This window comes from Miniopterus natalensis, chromosome 12, assembly GCF_054644295.1.
Source record: "Miniopterus natalensis isolate mMinNat1 chromosome 12, mMinNat1.hap1, whole genome shotgun sequence".
Classification (NCBI taxonomy): domain Eukaryota; kingdom Metazoa; phylum Chordata; class Mammalia; order Chiroptera; family Miniopteridae; genus Miniopterus; species Miniopterus natalensis.
The window spans coordinates 4,974,025-4,989,543 of NC_142092.1; the positions used below are offsets into that span (position 1 = coordinate 4,974,025).

Genomic DNA, 15,519 nt, shown 5'->3' on the forward strand with positions numbered 1-15,519 from the left:
AGGTTTCTCGATTAGTTTTCTTGATAATGTCCATTGTTGCATAAAGTATTTAATTTTGATGAAGTCTTAGTTATTTGCACAAAATTTCAAGGGACCCCCTCAATAACCAAACAGTCTTGAAAAAGAAGAACAAAGCTGGAGGCTTCACACTTACTAATCTCAAAACAACTACAAAGCTACAGTAGACAAAACTGTACTGGCATGAGGGTAGATATATAGGCAATGGGATGGAGTCGAGAGTACAGAAATAAACTTCCACATTTGTATTTAACTGATTTTGACAGGGGGTCAAGACTCTGCAATGAAGAAGGAATCATCTCTTTAACAGGTAGTCCTTGGACAATGGGATATCCACATGTCCAAGGGTGGAGTTGACCCTTTCTTACATCATATACAAAAATTAAAACTCAGGCTCTAACTCTTAGAAGAAAGCATAGGGGTGACCTTGGATTTGGCAATGAATTCTCAGGTATAACATCAAAAGCACGAGTAACAAAATAGTTCTTGATTGTTTGAAGGAATCTTCTCTAGCCACTTGCCAGTTCTGTAAACTTTTATTTGGCTAAAACTAGAAAACGACCTGCTCTAATGTGGGGACAGTGAGGGGAAGGGCCCGGCTGCACACGGCAGCCCGTGAAGCCGCGTGCCTGGCACCGAGCCCTTGCCCCTGTGCGCAGAGCCCGTGTGACTGCCTTCGTCCTTGGGTGCCTGCTTCCCTGCAGGGGAGCGTGCTGCATTGGGCAGAGGGTCAAACTTGGTGACGTGACCTTTGACTGAGATGGTGACATTGTTTACATTCAAATGACTTTCCTTCTCATTCCCTCACATCAGCAGAAAGGCGCAGTGCAGTCAGGCTCTGGGAGCCTGAGAGCGTCACCAGGCGCATTTTATTGGCTCCTGGGGACCCTGCCTGTCGTGCTTCTCCAAATGGAGCATTTCCAGGCGGACACCAGTGAAGCTTATTTCCGTGCCTAAGCTGTGGGCTCATGTGTCTCTTGGTGATGAAACCCTTAAAGAATGATTGACTCTGCCCCTCCATCCCAGGAAATGCCCGTTTCTCTCTGTGGGGCTCATTCCTGCAGAAAGTGAGAGCCTTGGAATGAGGTCCTGAGATGCCCTCCTGCCCGATCTGTAGCGGTGGCTCCATTACCTGGGTGCAGATGTGTCACCTGCGTCAGCACCTGCACTAACACTGCCTGGGTGGGTGGGTGTCACCCTGACACCCGAGACCAGATTCCTGAAAAACGATTCTGCTGCTTTGGGGAAATATGAGCCACGAAGGTTAAACTCTTCCTATGATCAGGCTACGTTTCCCACTAAGAAACAAATCTCATTTTTAGGTTCAGCTAAGAAGGTACATGAAATGAATTTTTAATTAAAACGAGATTCTAAAATTATAAAAAAGTAGGCTTTCTTGCCTAGAAAATTTACACTTTGTCAAAAACTGTTTCTTAATTTTTTTTAAAGATATCCTTACTGACGTGCTAGCAGGAATAGTCCTTGTTTCTACTTAAATGACCCATTTACCTTTTATTAGTAGTAGTTTTAGATATAGGCTCTCAAGGACCAACCTTAAATATGGAGTTTGTTTAAAGTTAATAAAGTTTAAATGTTATAATAAAGACAAATGTATCTTAGGAGAAGGCACCGTGCAGGACCGAGGCAAACGCTGAGCAGAGGCTTGCTAGTGAGCATCGTGGGGTGCCTTTGAGCTTGGGTTGCGGGTGGGCCTTGGGGCAGGACAGTGCGCCGGCTGCTCTAGGTCTTTACTTTCAATGTGCTGAACTTTTCCAATCTGTGATTTTTCTGTTTTAACTACTTGTTTTTGGTAAAAGACTCAATTCTAATACAGAGAAAACTTGCTTTAACTAAGATGCTCCTCTTGGCTCATCCACCAGAATCAAGTTTCTTCCAAATGGCAACTTTGGTGACTCAGGAAATCAAAATGAACTTCCCAGAATTCAGGCCCCATAGACCTAGGAAATCAAAATTAACTTCCCAGAATTCAGGCCTCATAGACCTAGGAAATCAAAATTAACTTCCCAGAATTCAGGCCTCATAGACCTAGGAAATCAAAATTCATTTCCCAGACTTTAGGCCGCATAGACCTAGGAAATCAAAATTCATTTCCCAGAATTAAAACTGCATAGACCTAGGAAATCAAAATCCACTTTCCCAGAATTCGGGCCACATAGACCTAGGAAATCAAATTTATTTTCCCAGAATTCAGGCTGTATAGATGTAGGAAATCAAAATTCACTTTCCAAGAATTCAGGTCTCATAGACCTAGGGTGCCTCTAGGCTGATTTTCAGTATTTAAAAGTCTCATTTTTCATACTTTATTCCAAGACACACATTTTTATATTTTGTGACGCTTTGGCATGAACAGTCCGCTCCCTTGCCTTGGTCCTTTCCTCCTGCGTCTGTCTGTGTGTACTGTGTTTAAAGTGACTGTAGCGGCAGTTTAGTCCAAACAAATTCAAGGAAAGGCAAAGAGAGGGTGGAGTTAAAGTCGTTGCAGACAGTCTTCCTAGTTGGGTGAGCAGATCTGGGTATTATTAAGAGAAGCCAGTCCAGCCGCCTCCCCCAGCAGCCTAATGACTCCTTCATAAATGAGTGGGCCACCAGAGAAACCAGCAGACATTTGGTGACACCGGCAGCAGGGAAGAGAAGAGCCACAGCAAACAAACAGAACCAGAGATTTCTCAGATAAACAAGGGCAGTAGCAGCAAATCTCAGCATTCCCCTGGAAATTCAGTGCTGTGTCACCTTTCCTAAGACAAGAAAGTGCTCCCAAGAAAACAGAAAAATCAGAGTACAAGAAAGCCTATTGGAAATACAGGGAAAAGTGCTCTAGAGAAGTAAAAAAAAGGTATAGGGGTCCATCATATAATATAAGCTCCAGAAAGAAAGAAAAAATATAGGGGTTAGGATGATGTAGTTCTTAAAAATAGAAAAAAAATTCTCTAAGCTGCAGAAAGGATAAGATTTGTAACCCTTTCTCAATTGAAAAGCAGCTCTGGATGTATCCTGATGAAATGTCTTAACTCCTCGATAAAGAGAGTACCCTGACTCTGCCAAAGAGAAGGGAAATCCCAATTTTCCTGCAAAGGAAAGAGAGTCATCCTGGCTTTGGATTTCACATCAACAACCCTGATGGCAAAGTGAAAAATTAAATAATCCTTAAAATCTGAACCAAGGAACCAAGTGAGAGGGGGTGAACTCAGAAATTTAATGCCATCTAAAAGAATTTACCAGTAATGTTTATATGAAAATATAAAATGGATCCAAGGAAGGTGATAAAATACAAAGGTTGGCAACTGAGAGTTACCTAGCAAAAGACAGACAGCTAAAAAAAAAAAAAAAAGAGCGAGTGGAAAAGCCCACTTGAGTGAGGGCGGCTTGGTGGAGGCGCCCTCTCTCGGGCCCGGGGACCCTCCACGTCTACAGCAGACGCCTTTACAAAGTCCTCTCGGTGCTGGAGGCTGACGGGTGCAAAGCAGCCTGTGGAAAAGCATAGGAGACAATTTAAGGTTTAGAATAAATTGTAAATATTTGGAAAACTTAAATACTGGTGTATGACTAAAAGTCTATTATAAGTTCAGAAATCAGGCCGTGGGGGACGGTAATTGTGCCAGTTTTGTAGGTAGGCGTGGCCCAGAGTCATTAAGTCGGCACTGAGTATAGGGGTCACTCGTAGGTCACATGATGTCTAACCTCCGTGTTCATCTGAAACTAACGTAACATTGTATCCACTGTACCTGAAAAACAAGACGTTTCCACCTGTTATTTAAGCAGTGAAGGTGCTGGTAAAAGTTATAATGGACACCAGGAAAGGACAACTGAGTGTCAGTCTTCCCCAGGCGGCGGTTTCTGAAAGAGTCGGGCTGTGGAGGGAAGGGGCCTGGGTGCGAATGCGGGAGGATTTCATCATCGTTATTCAAAGCAAAGACGTGCAGTATGCCATTTCCCCTGTGTGTTTTACAGGTTGCAGCGGGGCCAGCAGGCGTGGTTTGGGTTGGTTTGTGCAGGTCCCACTGGGGCTTCCGGCACTGTCACCTCCCTTCCTTCGGTCCTGTCGCCTCTCCGTGAAGACCAGCCTGCTGTGCGCGTCCTGGCTCCGGCTCCCGCTCTTCCACATTTGCTCCGTGGGACACCCGTCACCAGGTAATCTGCCCCTCCGTAACCCCTGCGCTACCCTGTGCGGATGGATGGCCCCTTCCCCTTTCCCTAATCCCCGACTGTCTTTATAGAGGAATCTGCACTCTCGTCCTTAGTCACCCTTTCAGTCCCCACCACTCTCAGGCCCAGTGCAGAGTGACCAGCTCTCTTCACAGCCAGCAGGTCACTCACCTGCCACTTCGCCAGCCTCCGCTCACCTCCGCGTCTCCAAAAGCAAAGCCTTCCTTTCCATTCCTGTCCTGCACAGCATCTATAGGGTTTTAAACTGGGGTCTGAGAATGAATCCTACTGGGGTTCCCAATTTCCGGTGACTTGTTTAAAATTTGGTGTTTCATTTTCATAATGTTAAAAGAATAAAGTTCTTCAGAATAATGTGGACAGTGGCCTTGTACCAGCACTCCCAGCTCAGTAGCCACCACCTGCAGGGAGCTAGGTGATGTTTCTAGCGCCAGCCCGCCCATGCCTCCTTCATCTCCACCGTCGGCTTCAACCAGGTTGCTGTAGGTTTATTCCCTGTACTGCATTTTCTGCTTGTAGGAATATGTATTCACTCAGTATGTTGGTCCTGTGGTATGAGTAGCCCACTGTTTGCTTGATATTTCTACTGTGAGCATGCGGACTGTTTTCATTACCTGGCTTTAGGAACAATGTGGGGCTGTTACTTGTTGCCCTTTCCTCACCTGGTGTCCAGGGACCTGTTGCTCTCTACCTGTCACTCAGCTGGGAATGGCATCATTACAGTAGATTCATGCCCCCCCTCCCAGTGTCTTCTCTTTTTTAAAAATATTGAGATATATTTATTGAAATATAACTCACCCAATGAAAGTGTACAATTCACTGGTTTCTAGCATATTCATGGGGCTGTGCAGTCATCACTCAACAGTCTTAGGATGCTTTCGTCACTGCACAGGGAACCCTGTGGCAATATCAGTCTCTTCTCATTCACCCCAAATGCCCACCCATTCTCATCCCTAGGCAACCACAGACACATTTTATGTATTTATAGATTTACAATTCTGCACATGTCATGTAAATACAATCAGACAACATGTGTGCCTTTGTTACTGACGTCCTTCACTTGGCATGCTGCTTCCAGTTCCTCCTCCATGTTGTAGCACCCTCCCGTATTTCATATCTCTATTGCCGAACAATACTCATTGTATGGATAGACCACATTTCACTTACCCGTTGTTACTTATTGCATGTTTCCACTTTTTAGCTATTATGAGTAATGTTGCTGTGAACATTCCTGTACAGTATTTTTGTGCATGGCTATGTTTTTATTTGCTTAGAAGGGAAGTTGCTGGGTCACGTAGTAGGGCTATGTTTACCTTTCTGAAGAAGTGATGGAATGTTTTTTGAAGCAATTGTGCCATTTTACATTCAGACCAGCAGAGCACAGTGTTCCAGTTGCCAATACTTCTTATTGTCTGGTTTCTGTTAGTTGTTTTGTGTTTTTTTTTTATCATAGCCCCCTAAGGGGTATGAAGTGATATTTCAGTGTGGTTTTGATTTGCATCTCCCTAATAACTAGTAATGTTGAGCATATTTATGTGCTTATTGGCCATTTGTATGGCTTCTTTGGAGAAATGCATATTCAAATTATTTGCCCATTTTAAAAATTGTTTTTTGTTATTGTTGTTGAATTATAGGAGTTCTTTATATATTCTGGAATTAACCCCTTTCAGATATATGATTGGCAAAAATGTGCTCCTATTCTGTGAGTTGTCTTTTCACTTTCTTGCCCTTTGATGCACAGAAGTTTTTTAATTTTGAGGAAGTCAGATTTACCTATTTTTGATCTTGTTGCTTATGCTTTTTGGTATCACATTTAAGAAACGATTGCCAAATCAAAGATCATAAAAATGTATGCCTAAGTTTCTTCTAAAGTTTCTTCTAAGAGTTTTATAGTTTTCAGTCTTACATTTAGATCTTTGACCCATTTTGAGTTAATTTCTTTATATGGTGTGAGGGAAGGATCCAACTTTATTCTTTTGCATGTGTGTATCCAGCTGTCCCAGCATCATTTGTTGAAAAGACTACTCTCTCCACATTGAATTTTCTTGGCACCCGTGTCAAAAATCCATTGGCTGTAAAGGTGCTGGTTTATTTCTGGATTCTCAGTTTTCCCATTTGTCTATCCTGTGCCAGTACAGCATGGTCTTCATTACTGTAGCTGTGTAGTGAGTTTGGAGTCGAGAAGTGTGTGTCCTCCAACTTGTTTTTATTATTCAACATTGTTTTGACTATTGTGGGCCTCTTAAAGTTTCATATAAACTTTGGGCTCAGCTCGTCAATTTTTGTAAAGTAGTTTGGACATTTTTAGGGATTGCATTGAGTCTGTAGGTGATTGGGGAGTACAGGAAGTCCTCATTTAGTGTCATCAGTAGGTTCTTGAAACTGTAGGGAAATGATGAATAACAAAACTATTTGACCACAGGCTAATTGACATAAACAAGAGTTAATTTCCTACCACATTTCATCAGTGTTGTAATGAAAGGACATTGAGTGACATGGCATTATTTTAGGGCCACCTATATTGCCATTTTAACACTATTAAGCCCTCTGACAATAAACATGAGTGTCTTTCCATTTTCTTAGGTCTCAATTTTTTCAACAATATTTTATATTTTTCAGAGTGTAAGTTTTGTATTTCTTTGTTAAGTTTATTCCTATCTTGTTTTTTGATTATACTATAAATGGAATTGGTTTCTAATTTCATTTTCAGATTGTTCAATGGACATGCATAGAAATAGTTGATTTTTTCTTTTAATCTTCACCTGAGGATATTTTTTCCATTGCTTTTTCAGAGAGAGTGGAAAGAGAGAGAGAGAGAGAGATGTTAATGTGAGGGAGACACATCAAGTGGTTGCCTCCTGCTCGCAGTGGGACCAGGGCTGAGCCTGCAGCCGAGGTACATGCCCTTCGGCCTGCGGGCCGATGCTCTAACCACTGAGCAAAATCGGCCAGGGCTACAGTTGATTTTTATATGGGTGTTGTGTTCTAAAACCTTCCTGAATTAGGTTATTAGTTTTAATATTTTTATTGAATTTCTTAGGATTTTCTGTATATAAGGTCATGCCTTTTGCAAAAGGATAGTTTTATTTCTCCCTTTCCCTTTATAGAAATATGTACCTTTTATTTCATTTTCTTGTCTAGTTCTCCAGGCTAAAACCGCCAGTAAAATGCTGATAGCAGCTGTAAGGGAGTGCACCATGTCGCAGGAGCAGCTGTTTGGTAGCTTGCTCCGGCAACATGGCCTCCAAATTTGGGGCTCCTCGGGCACCTTGGGCACCACTGCAGCCCCTGCAGCCCCTGCAGCTCCCGTGGGTGGGTTCAGAGGATTTGGACAACATCTACAGCAGCAGGTTCCGCATTCCGCCTTTCTGCCCCAGCTAGCAGGCACTACTAGATTCTTCAGTGGGACTCAGAACAAACATTCTGGATTTGGTGCTGGTTTTGGCACAGCTGGAACTAGAACTGGTTTAGGCACTGGCTTGGGAGCTGGGCTGGGATTTGGAGGATTTAACGCAGCAGCAGCAGCAGCAAAGTACATCAGGGTCTCTTTAGTCAGCCTGCACAGGCTTCTCCCCAGGCCCCCCAGCTCACAAATACTGCAAATGCTCTTTCTGCTCCAGTGCTGTTAGGAGACGAGAGAGGTGCTATTTTGGCAAAATGGAATCAACTGCAAGCCTTCGGGGAAGCAGGAAAGGCTATTTCAACAATAACATCCCACCAGTGGAATCGGCACAAGAAAATCTCCTTGTCGATTTAAGGCAGTGGGTTATGGGTACAACTATAACCCAATAATAAAGATGAAGATGGGCTAGTGGTTTTAGTTTTTAACAAAAAAGAAACAGATATTCAAAGCCAGCAACAGCAGCTGGTAGAATCACTGCATAAAGTTTTGGGAGGAAACCAGACCCTTACAGTAAATGTAGAGGGCATTTTAACACACTGCCAGATGATCAGACAGAAGTTGACATTTAGGTTGCTGAGCGTTCTCAAGAAGAGTCACAGATACAAGGCTAGATGCGCATTCTGAGCAAACCAGTATAGAAACACAGCTGCAGCAGCGTGGAGTGCCCCTCCCCATGGCTAGGCCAGGGCTCCCCTGCACAGCTCAGACAGCTTGTGCAGAATCCTCCCGCTGTTGCCTGGGAACAAGGCATGGTGGATAACTGAAAAGTTAGTTCCTGTACCAATGGTGGGTTTCAAAGACTGAAGAGTCACGATCAGATGATTAAGCAGCATCAGACCAAATTAGATATCTGAAGATACTGGTGAATTACAGAAGAATCAAACTACAGCTATGGCCAAAATTGCATCAGACAAGAGGAAACTCATGGACCTTCCCACAGAACCTCACAGGTCCTAGTCAAGGTCAGAGGCAGAGCGGGTGTGCCATCCACGCTGAGGAGGAACAGTGGTGGGCTCAGCCAGATACAGTCCAGTGTGAACTCAACGCACCACCTCTTTTAGGGGCCGACTGAGGGGACCCATGTCCCAAATCAGGATGCAGGCTCATTTTGGATACAACAAAATTACATTTTATTATTTTTGCAACTTTTTGTTCTTTAAACCTTTTTAGCTCTAAAAAAGATGAAAACAAATTCTTGATTGCAGCTACTTTTATAAAATTCTGATTGGTGCTTTATTTGGTTCTGGGAGAATGACCATTCATGTCTACATTAAATCATAATCACAATCCAAAAAAAGAAAAAAAAAAAAGAAACTCTTAAGAGTGGACACTCTTACCTTATTTCTAATTGTAGGGAGAGAATATTGTCTTTTACCATTATACATTATTTTAGTTTGGGGTTTTAAATTATAAGCCCTTTATTTGATTAGAGGCAGTTCCCTTTTATTCCTGGTTTAAAGTTTATACTTTTTTAAATAATTGGGTGCTAAATTTTGTCATTTTTTTTGTATCTACTATAATTATCATAGCTTTTGTCCCTTAGTTTATTGATAAGGCGTGTTGTATTAATTTTTGGATGGTAAACTAACTTTGCATTTCTAGTATGTATCCCACTTGCTTATATGTATAATTTTTTTCATACATTGATGAGTTTGATTTGCTTGTGTTTTGCTGAGAATTTTCATATTTATATTTATAAGAGATACTGGTCTGTGGTTTTCTTACAACACTTTTGTCTGGTGTTGGTATCAGGGTAATATTGAATTCAGAAAGAGGGAGAAGCATTTTCTCCCATTACTTTTTTTGGAAGAGTTTGTGAAGAATTGATATTAATTCTTCTTTAAATGTTTGCTGGAATTTACCAGTGAAGCCATGTGGACACGAGCTTTCCTTTGTAGATAATTTTTTGATTACTAATTTACCTGTTATAGGTCTACTTATATTTTTATTTCTTCTTGAGTCAGCTTTGGTAGTTTGTGTCTGTTTCATCTAAATTATATAACTTGTTGGCATATAGTTGATCATAGGAGTCTCTTATAACCTTTTTTATTTCTGTAGGGTCAATAGTAATATCTCCTCTTTTATTCCTGATTTTAGAATTTGAGTCTTTTCACCTCCCCTTTTTTTGGTCCATTTAACAAAAGTTTGTTAATTTTGTTGATATTTTTAAAGAATAATTCTTTGTTTTATTGATCCATCCTTACTGTGTTTATATTTATTATTTTATTAACTTTCACTGTAATGTAATTTTTCTTCATTTTTTGGGGGGGTTAAATTTGCTATTTTTCTCTAATAAGGTGGAAAGTTACATTACTGGTTCGAAGTGTTTGTTCTCATATAATGTAGATGTTTATAGCTATGATTTCCCTTCATGGCCTGCTTTAGCTGCACACCCTCAATGTCTTTTTGACACTTTTTGCTCCCTTGACATTTTGTCATCTTCTCTCCAGTTTTTCCCCCCTCTCCTTACTGCTCCTCTGCGGCCCTCTTTACTTCCTGGCCCTTACGGAAAATAGCCAGAGACCTTTGCACCGGCACCTGCGCTAAGTGCTTGATCATGTATCGTCTTGCTGAGCAGACGCTCTGTGAAGCACATGGTGTCGTGATCATTTTCTAGCTGAGGCAGCTCACATGCAGGAAGTTCAAGCACATAACACGCCAAGTTCTCTTATTAGTATACGTCAGGTTTGGCATCTGATCTTCTCCTGTCATGCTCCATGCCTTCTCCCTGGGTTTTTATTTTATTATTTTATTTTATTTTATATTTTATTTATTTAATTTAATTTATTTTATTTTTTATTTTATTTTATCTTATTTTTATTATTTTATTTTATTTATTTTATTATTTTATTTTTAAATTTAATTTAATTTTATTTATTATAGTGCTATTTCTATATGGATGGTCTTACCATGGGCTGTCCATGGGCTCTAACCCTGCTCTCGTTCCGCTCTGTGAGGTTCTTTCTTCTGATTGACGTACGTGCCTTTCCGTACTGCACCCAGCCCTCTGGGAAATCTTTCCTGAGGGCTTGGGATAGGATGAGGTGCCCCACCAGCTCCTTCTCTGACCTTTGTTTATGGCTTTACCACTGCCCCTACCAAGTAGGGTACAATGTATATCCTTTCCTATGTTTGTCTTCTACTGCTGTGAGCTTCTATTGAGTAAGCCCTGAGTTTGCATATTATTTGGAGGGTTCTTTCTTTAACAAATGCTTGTAAAATGAATGAATCTGAGGTGGAAGAATATAGTTTGGGGGAAAACTGTTAGAGAGCTGGAGATCAGTATGGAGTTATCTCCCCAGACCTCTCTCATAAATTCAGTGAACTTTCACCTTCCACCTGCCTGTCTCCTGTGCGTCACTCAGGTTCCCGCTACCAGGCCAACTCCTTAGGGAAGTTGTTCCTGCCTAAAGGTTGGATAGGCTCCTTTAAACCTCTTCTGTGGCACTGCTGTGATGTAATTTATTAAATCTTTGTGAAGTTGTCTCTCTGATGTCTGTCTGCTCCACTTGATCCCAAGTTCTACAAGAACAGAGCCCCTGCCTTAGGTCTGTTCTCTGCATAGCTGTTTGCTGGCCCAGAGCCCAGAGCCTGGCCTTTAGAGGAAGTTCAATAGACAGTTCTTGGATAAATGAATTGCAGTAGCTTTCTTCTTTTTTATGTTTTTTCTTTGTTTTCTATATCTTGGTTGCCAGTTTAATCATGGAGACATTTTAGGTTGGCTGAGAAATGTTCATCAAACACAGAGTGAGAGTGAGCTGCAGACCAAGAGATTTCGGGACACAGAGCTTCCTAAAACAGGCTCCCTTCCAGCTAAATGCTGACCCTCCAGTCCAGAGCTAAAGAGCCATCATACAGGCAAGGCTGAGTGAGGACACTGCCTTCTGAGCACAGAGAGAACCTCGTTCTGGGGATGCAGAGAGAGATTTCACCCAGATTCCACAGGCCTTCACTTTTTTTTTTTTTTTAATATATCTTTATTGATTTCAGAGAGAGGAAAGGAGAAAGAGAGAGAGAGATAGAAACATCAATGATGAGAGAGTCATTGATCGAGCCCGCAACCCGGGCATGTGCCCTGACTGGGAATTGAACCCCGATCGCCTGGATCCCAGGTCAATGCTCAACCACTGAGCCATGCCCGGCCAGGCCACAGGCCTTCACATTTTTAAAAACAACAATTTATTTCAATGCTGTGTCCTTGAATCGATCATAGTGACATTATGAACATTTAATAGGCTAATCAAACTCCCAAGCAGGCTTTCTCACCGCCTCCCTCTGGCAGTGAGGTTCCCGACACCATTCTGTGTTCTCTTTCAGCGTCAGTGCTTCTCCAGGTTCTGGGTAGGTTCTGGGTTCCAGAGGGCACACGAGATGGCTGAGTGTTTGAGCAGATGCGGAGGCCTTGGCACAGGACCCGCTGTCCTTGTCTTTGATCTGATGTCCCGTCACTGGCCACAGCCACTCCGTTCCATGGTTAACCATGTTTAATACTTTGTTCTGGTCCCTGGAAATGACTTTGTTCAGCGGTCCCTTTTATGAGTGATCCTTGGTTACTCTAAGATTTGAAGAGTGAAAGTCACACAGTGGTTGCCTAGAGAAAACGGGTTTCATGCTTCATATTATTATATAATTTGTAGACTTCAGCTAAACCAATTTAAATGTTGCTTAATTTTCCACTTTGTGTGTGTGTTATGACCTTTCTTACCAAAAAAGGGGCTGGATTAAAAACACTTGATAATGGGTGTGGAGGAAGTGCGTTTGTTCCTAAATTGGGTGCTGTTTGTTATGAAGACAGACCCCGTCCTACTCATTTTAATGCCTGTTGATAGCAGTTTATGCTACTCTCCTGGTAATGCTCAATTCCTTATAATTCATAAAAATAAAGCACCTATACCTGTTTGAATTTTGATGAGTGAAAGGACTCTCCAAGCTTTTTTGTTAACTGTGAGCTCTTGCTGCTTGGAAACAGCTGGCCCAGTGCTGCGTGGTGCCTGCTCTCTGGCGGCAGCCTGCAGGGTGGCGAGGTGGCCCTCATGGCCCGGTTTGCATTTCAGCCTCCGCTCTCACTGGCGCTGCCAGGCTGGGAGCCTGCACGGCCAGATCCCTCTGTGTTTCCAGTTTCCTCATTGTACAAAAGGGACAATGACCTTAATTCTGAAAGGTGGTGAGGAGTTCATGAGTCAGTATGGACAGTGACTACATATTACTATCCTTCCATTCCTCGTGGCTCCCCTCCCTCCGCTTGTAAACATATAAAACATATTGTTAGTAGAGTATTGGGTGTTTACAGGACTTCAGGCAGCTCAGTGAAGACCTGCTGTGACTGTGTGCTTGTCGGGGGCTCACTGCCACCTTCCCTCCATCGGCTGTCCTTGGTTCCGCCTCCCTCGGGCTCACTCAGCATCTGTCCTCTGGGTCGGTGGTACATATGGGAGAAAAGTTGTTGGCCACCGAGTAGATTGTCTGCCTCTTTAGTAGTTGCGGATTGACTATATATTGGATTTAGAGTTGAAGAATTAAAATGAAATGTGAATGTTGGGAGAGAGAGCAAACTATCACTTCAATTTTTTATTTTTTATTTTGTTTAGCTATCAAAAGGGTAGAGCTATCCAAGTGATCTCTTTCAAGATGCTTCTGTATTAATTCTCTCAACATCTGGCTCCTTTCCAGGTGCTTTCGGCTGATAGTTGGAGCCCACAGGCGCGATGCCGGAGCAGAGCAATGATTACCGGGTGGCCGTGTTCGGAGCGGGTGGTGTCGGCAAGAGCTCCCTCGTCTTGAGGTTTGTGAAGGGCACCTTCCGGGAGAGCTACATCCCCACCGTGGAGGACACTTACCGGCAGGTCATCAGCTGTGACAAGAGCATCTGCACCCTGCAGATCACGGACACCACAGGCAGCCACCAGTTCCCCGCCATGCAGAGGCTGTCCATCTCCAAGGGGCATGCCTTCATCCTGGTGTACTCCATCACCAGCCGGCAGTCCCTGGAGGAGCTCAAGCCCATCTACGAGCAGATCTGCGAGATCAAAGGGGATGTGGAGAGCATCCCCATCATGCTGGTGGGGAACAAGTGCGACGAGAGCCCGAGCCGCGAGGTGGAGAGCGGCGAGGCCGAGGCCCTGGCCCGCAAGTGGAAGTGCGCCTTCATGGAGACCTCGGCCAAGCTCAACCACAACGTGAAGGAGCTCTTCCAGGAGCTGCTCAACCTGGAGAAGCGCCGGACCGTGAGCCTGCAGGTGGACGGGAAGAAGAGCAAGCAGCAGCGGCGGAAGGAGAAGCTCCAGGGCAAGTGCACGGTCATGTGAACCCCTTCCCGCCCCCGCCCACGAGCCCGCCATCGTCAGGGCAGCATGTCCGATGCCCGCGTGTTAACTACTGCATTTTGACTGAGACGTGCCCGGTTGTCCTCAAGAGGGCATTTCCCACCACCAGGCCCCTCCCAGAGTAGGGAGTCCCCCCCATGAGCAGGAGCTGAGCACCGCCCCCTGAAGGCGTGTCCCCTGAGGTGGTGTGAGCTGAGGGAGGGCCTGTCACCCGCATGAGTGCCCGAGCATGTTACCCTGGGGCGGCAGGCGCCACCGCAGGCCAGGCCTTTCCCTCTGCACAGAGGCCAGCGCCATCCTTGGGCGGGGAGAGGCAGGAGGAGGTGAGAAGACCAGGCCAGAGCTGCTTTAGTTCATGGTTCTTTAACAGAATTTAAATAAAACCTCACAGCCTCCCCAGGGGACATTCACTCCCAGCTCCCAGCTGACCTGTGAGCCTTGCTCCCTGAGGGGACGCGCTCACCGCCCTAGACCATGAGCAGGCACCGGTTTCCCCCTTCACAGCTTTCCTCCCACGCCGGATGGTGAGCTCACGCCATGGGCTGCACTCTCAGCTCTGCGGAGTGTGGGTGGGGGCGTCCTGATGTCACAAAGCCCGCGACACTCGTGTGTTACACTCAGAGTGTTTTACATGTAAAGTTTCCCTCTTTAACCCATGGAGGGCACACCTTCTTCCAGCCCTCAAATTTTAAATACAAGTTATTAAAGTAGCAATTTTTAGACATTTCTGCTTTTCTGCAAGGTGGTTTTCTTCTTTTAAATAACTAGACCTGCGTCCCGCTGGATGGCGGTGGCCAGGCCATGTGAAGCCAGAAGCACATTTGTTTTCCCAGTGACACCCAGAATATGCCACACTCTGTACCTTAATGAAGTATTTTGAACAGAAGTTTCACTGCGCCTTCGATGACTAGGACACTATTACCGGAAAATGGCTTGGAGTGATAGGCGGTCCTGCATGTCCATTAGCAAGGTCTCGGAGCGGTTTAATGCAGCGCTCGCTCTGCCAGCAGCCTAATGAGCTGCGTGCACCCGAGTTCTCCAAGCCAGGGACGGCCACTGCGGCTCCTGCTGCTGGCGCCCAGACGGTTGGTTCCGGGAAGCCAGCCCCCGCTGCCAGCTCCCGCACCCGCCTCGCAGCAGTCCTCCGGTCGCCACCTGGCAGGCAGGTGGTCCAGGGCTGCGCCAGGCCCAGGAGGGGACCCTGCTGGGACAGCAGCCCCGCCCTGCGGAGCTGTGGGGTGTGGGGCGATTGCACTTCCCCCAGGGCTGTGGGGTGTGGGGCGACTGCACTGTGCCCCCCTGCCCCCCCCCCCCCCCCCCCCCCCCCCCCCCCCGGCTGTGGGGTGTGGGGCGACTGCACTCCCTGGGGCTCCTGAGCGGGAGGCAGCAGCCGGCAGCCCCTGCTCTCAGCGAACCCTAGATTAACCCTTGCTGGGGAACTTTCCTTGCTACTGCCTCCTCCTCTCCACTCCCCTGACCACTCTCCCTGGGATGTGTTTGGCTCTGAGCACCTTTGGCTCTGTGGTCTCCCACCACGGGGCCTTCACGCGGACCTGAGCGGGGAGGCGCGGAGGCGGCCTGGCAGCAGCGGGA

General features: G+C 45.1%; 1 protein-coding gene and 1 pseudogene across 1 annotated transcript; both read left to right on the plus strand.

Annotated features, from left to right (window-relative positions):
• The first annotated feature begins 4,013 nt into the window (after positions 1 to 4,013).
• Positions 4,014 to 13,908, plus strand: DIRAS2 (DIRAS family GTPase 2). Its single transcript, XM_016202478.2, has 2 exons — positions 4,014 to 4,167; positions 13,274 to 13,908. Exon 2 carries the CDS (start codon positions 13,309 to 13,311, stop codon positions 13,906 to 13,908), a length of 600 nt encoding a protein of 199 aa, XP_016057964.1. The 5' UTR covers positions 4,014 to 4,167; positions 13,274 to 13,308.
• On the plus strand, positions 7,438 to 8,773 carry LOC107529160 (nuclear pore complex protein Nup54 pseudogene; annotated as a pseudogene).
• Positions 13,909 to 15,519: the final 1,611 nt, after the last annotated feature.

Bases quoted from the DNA above. Each gene is read 5' to 3' on its own strand.
- DIRAS2 (XM_016202478.2), top strand. From the start codon at position 13,309: ATGCCGGAGCAGAGCAATGATTACCGGGTGGCCGTGTTCGGAGCGGGT.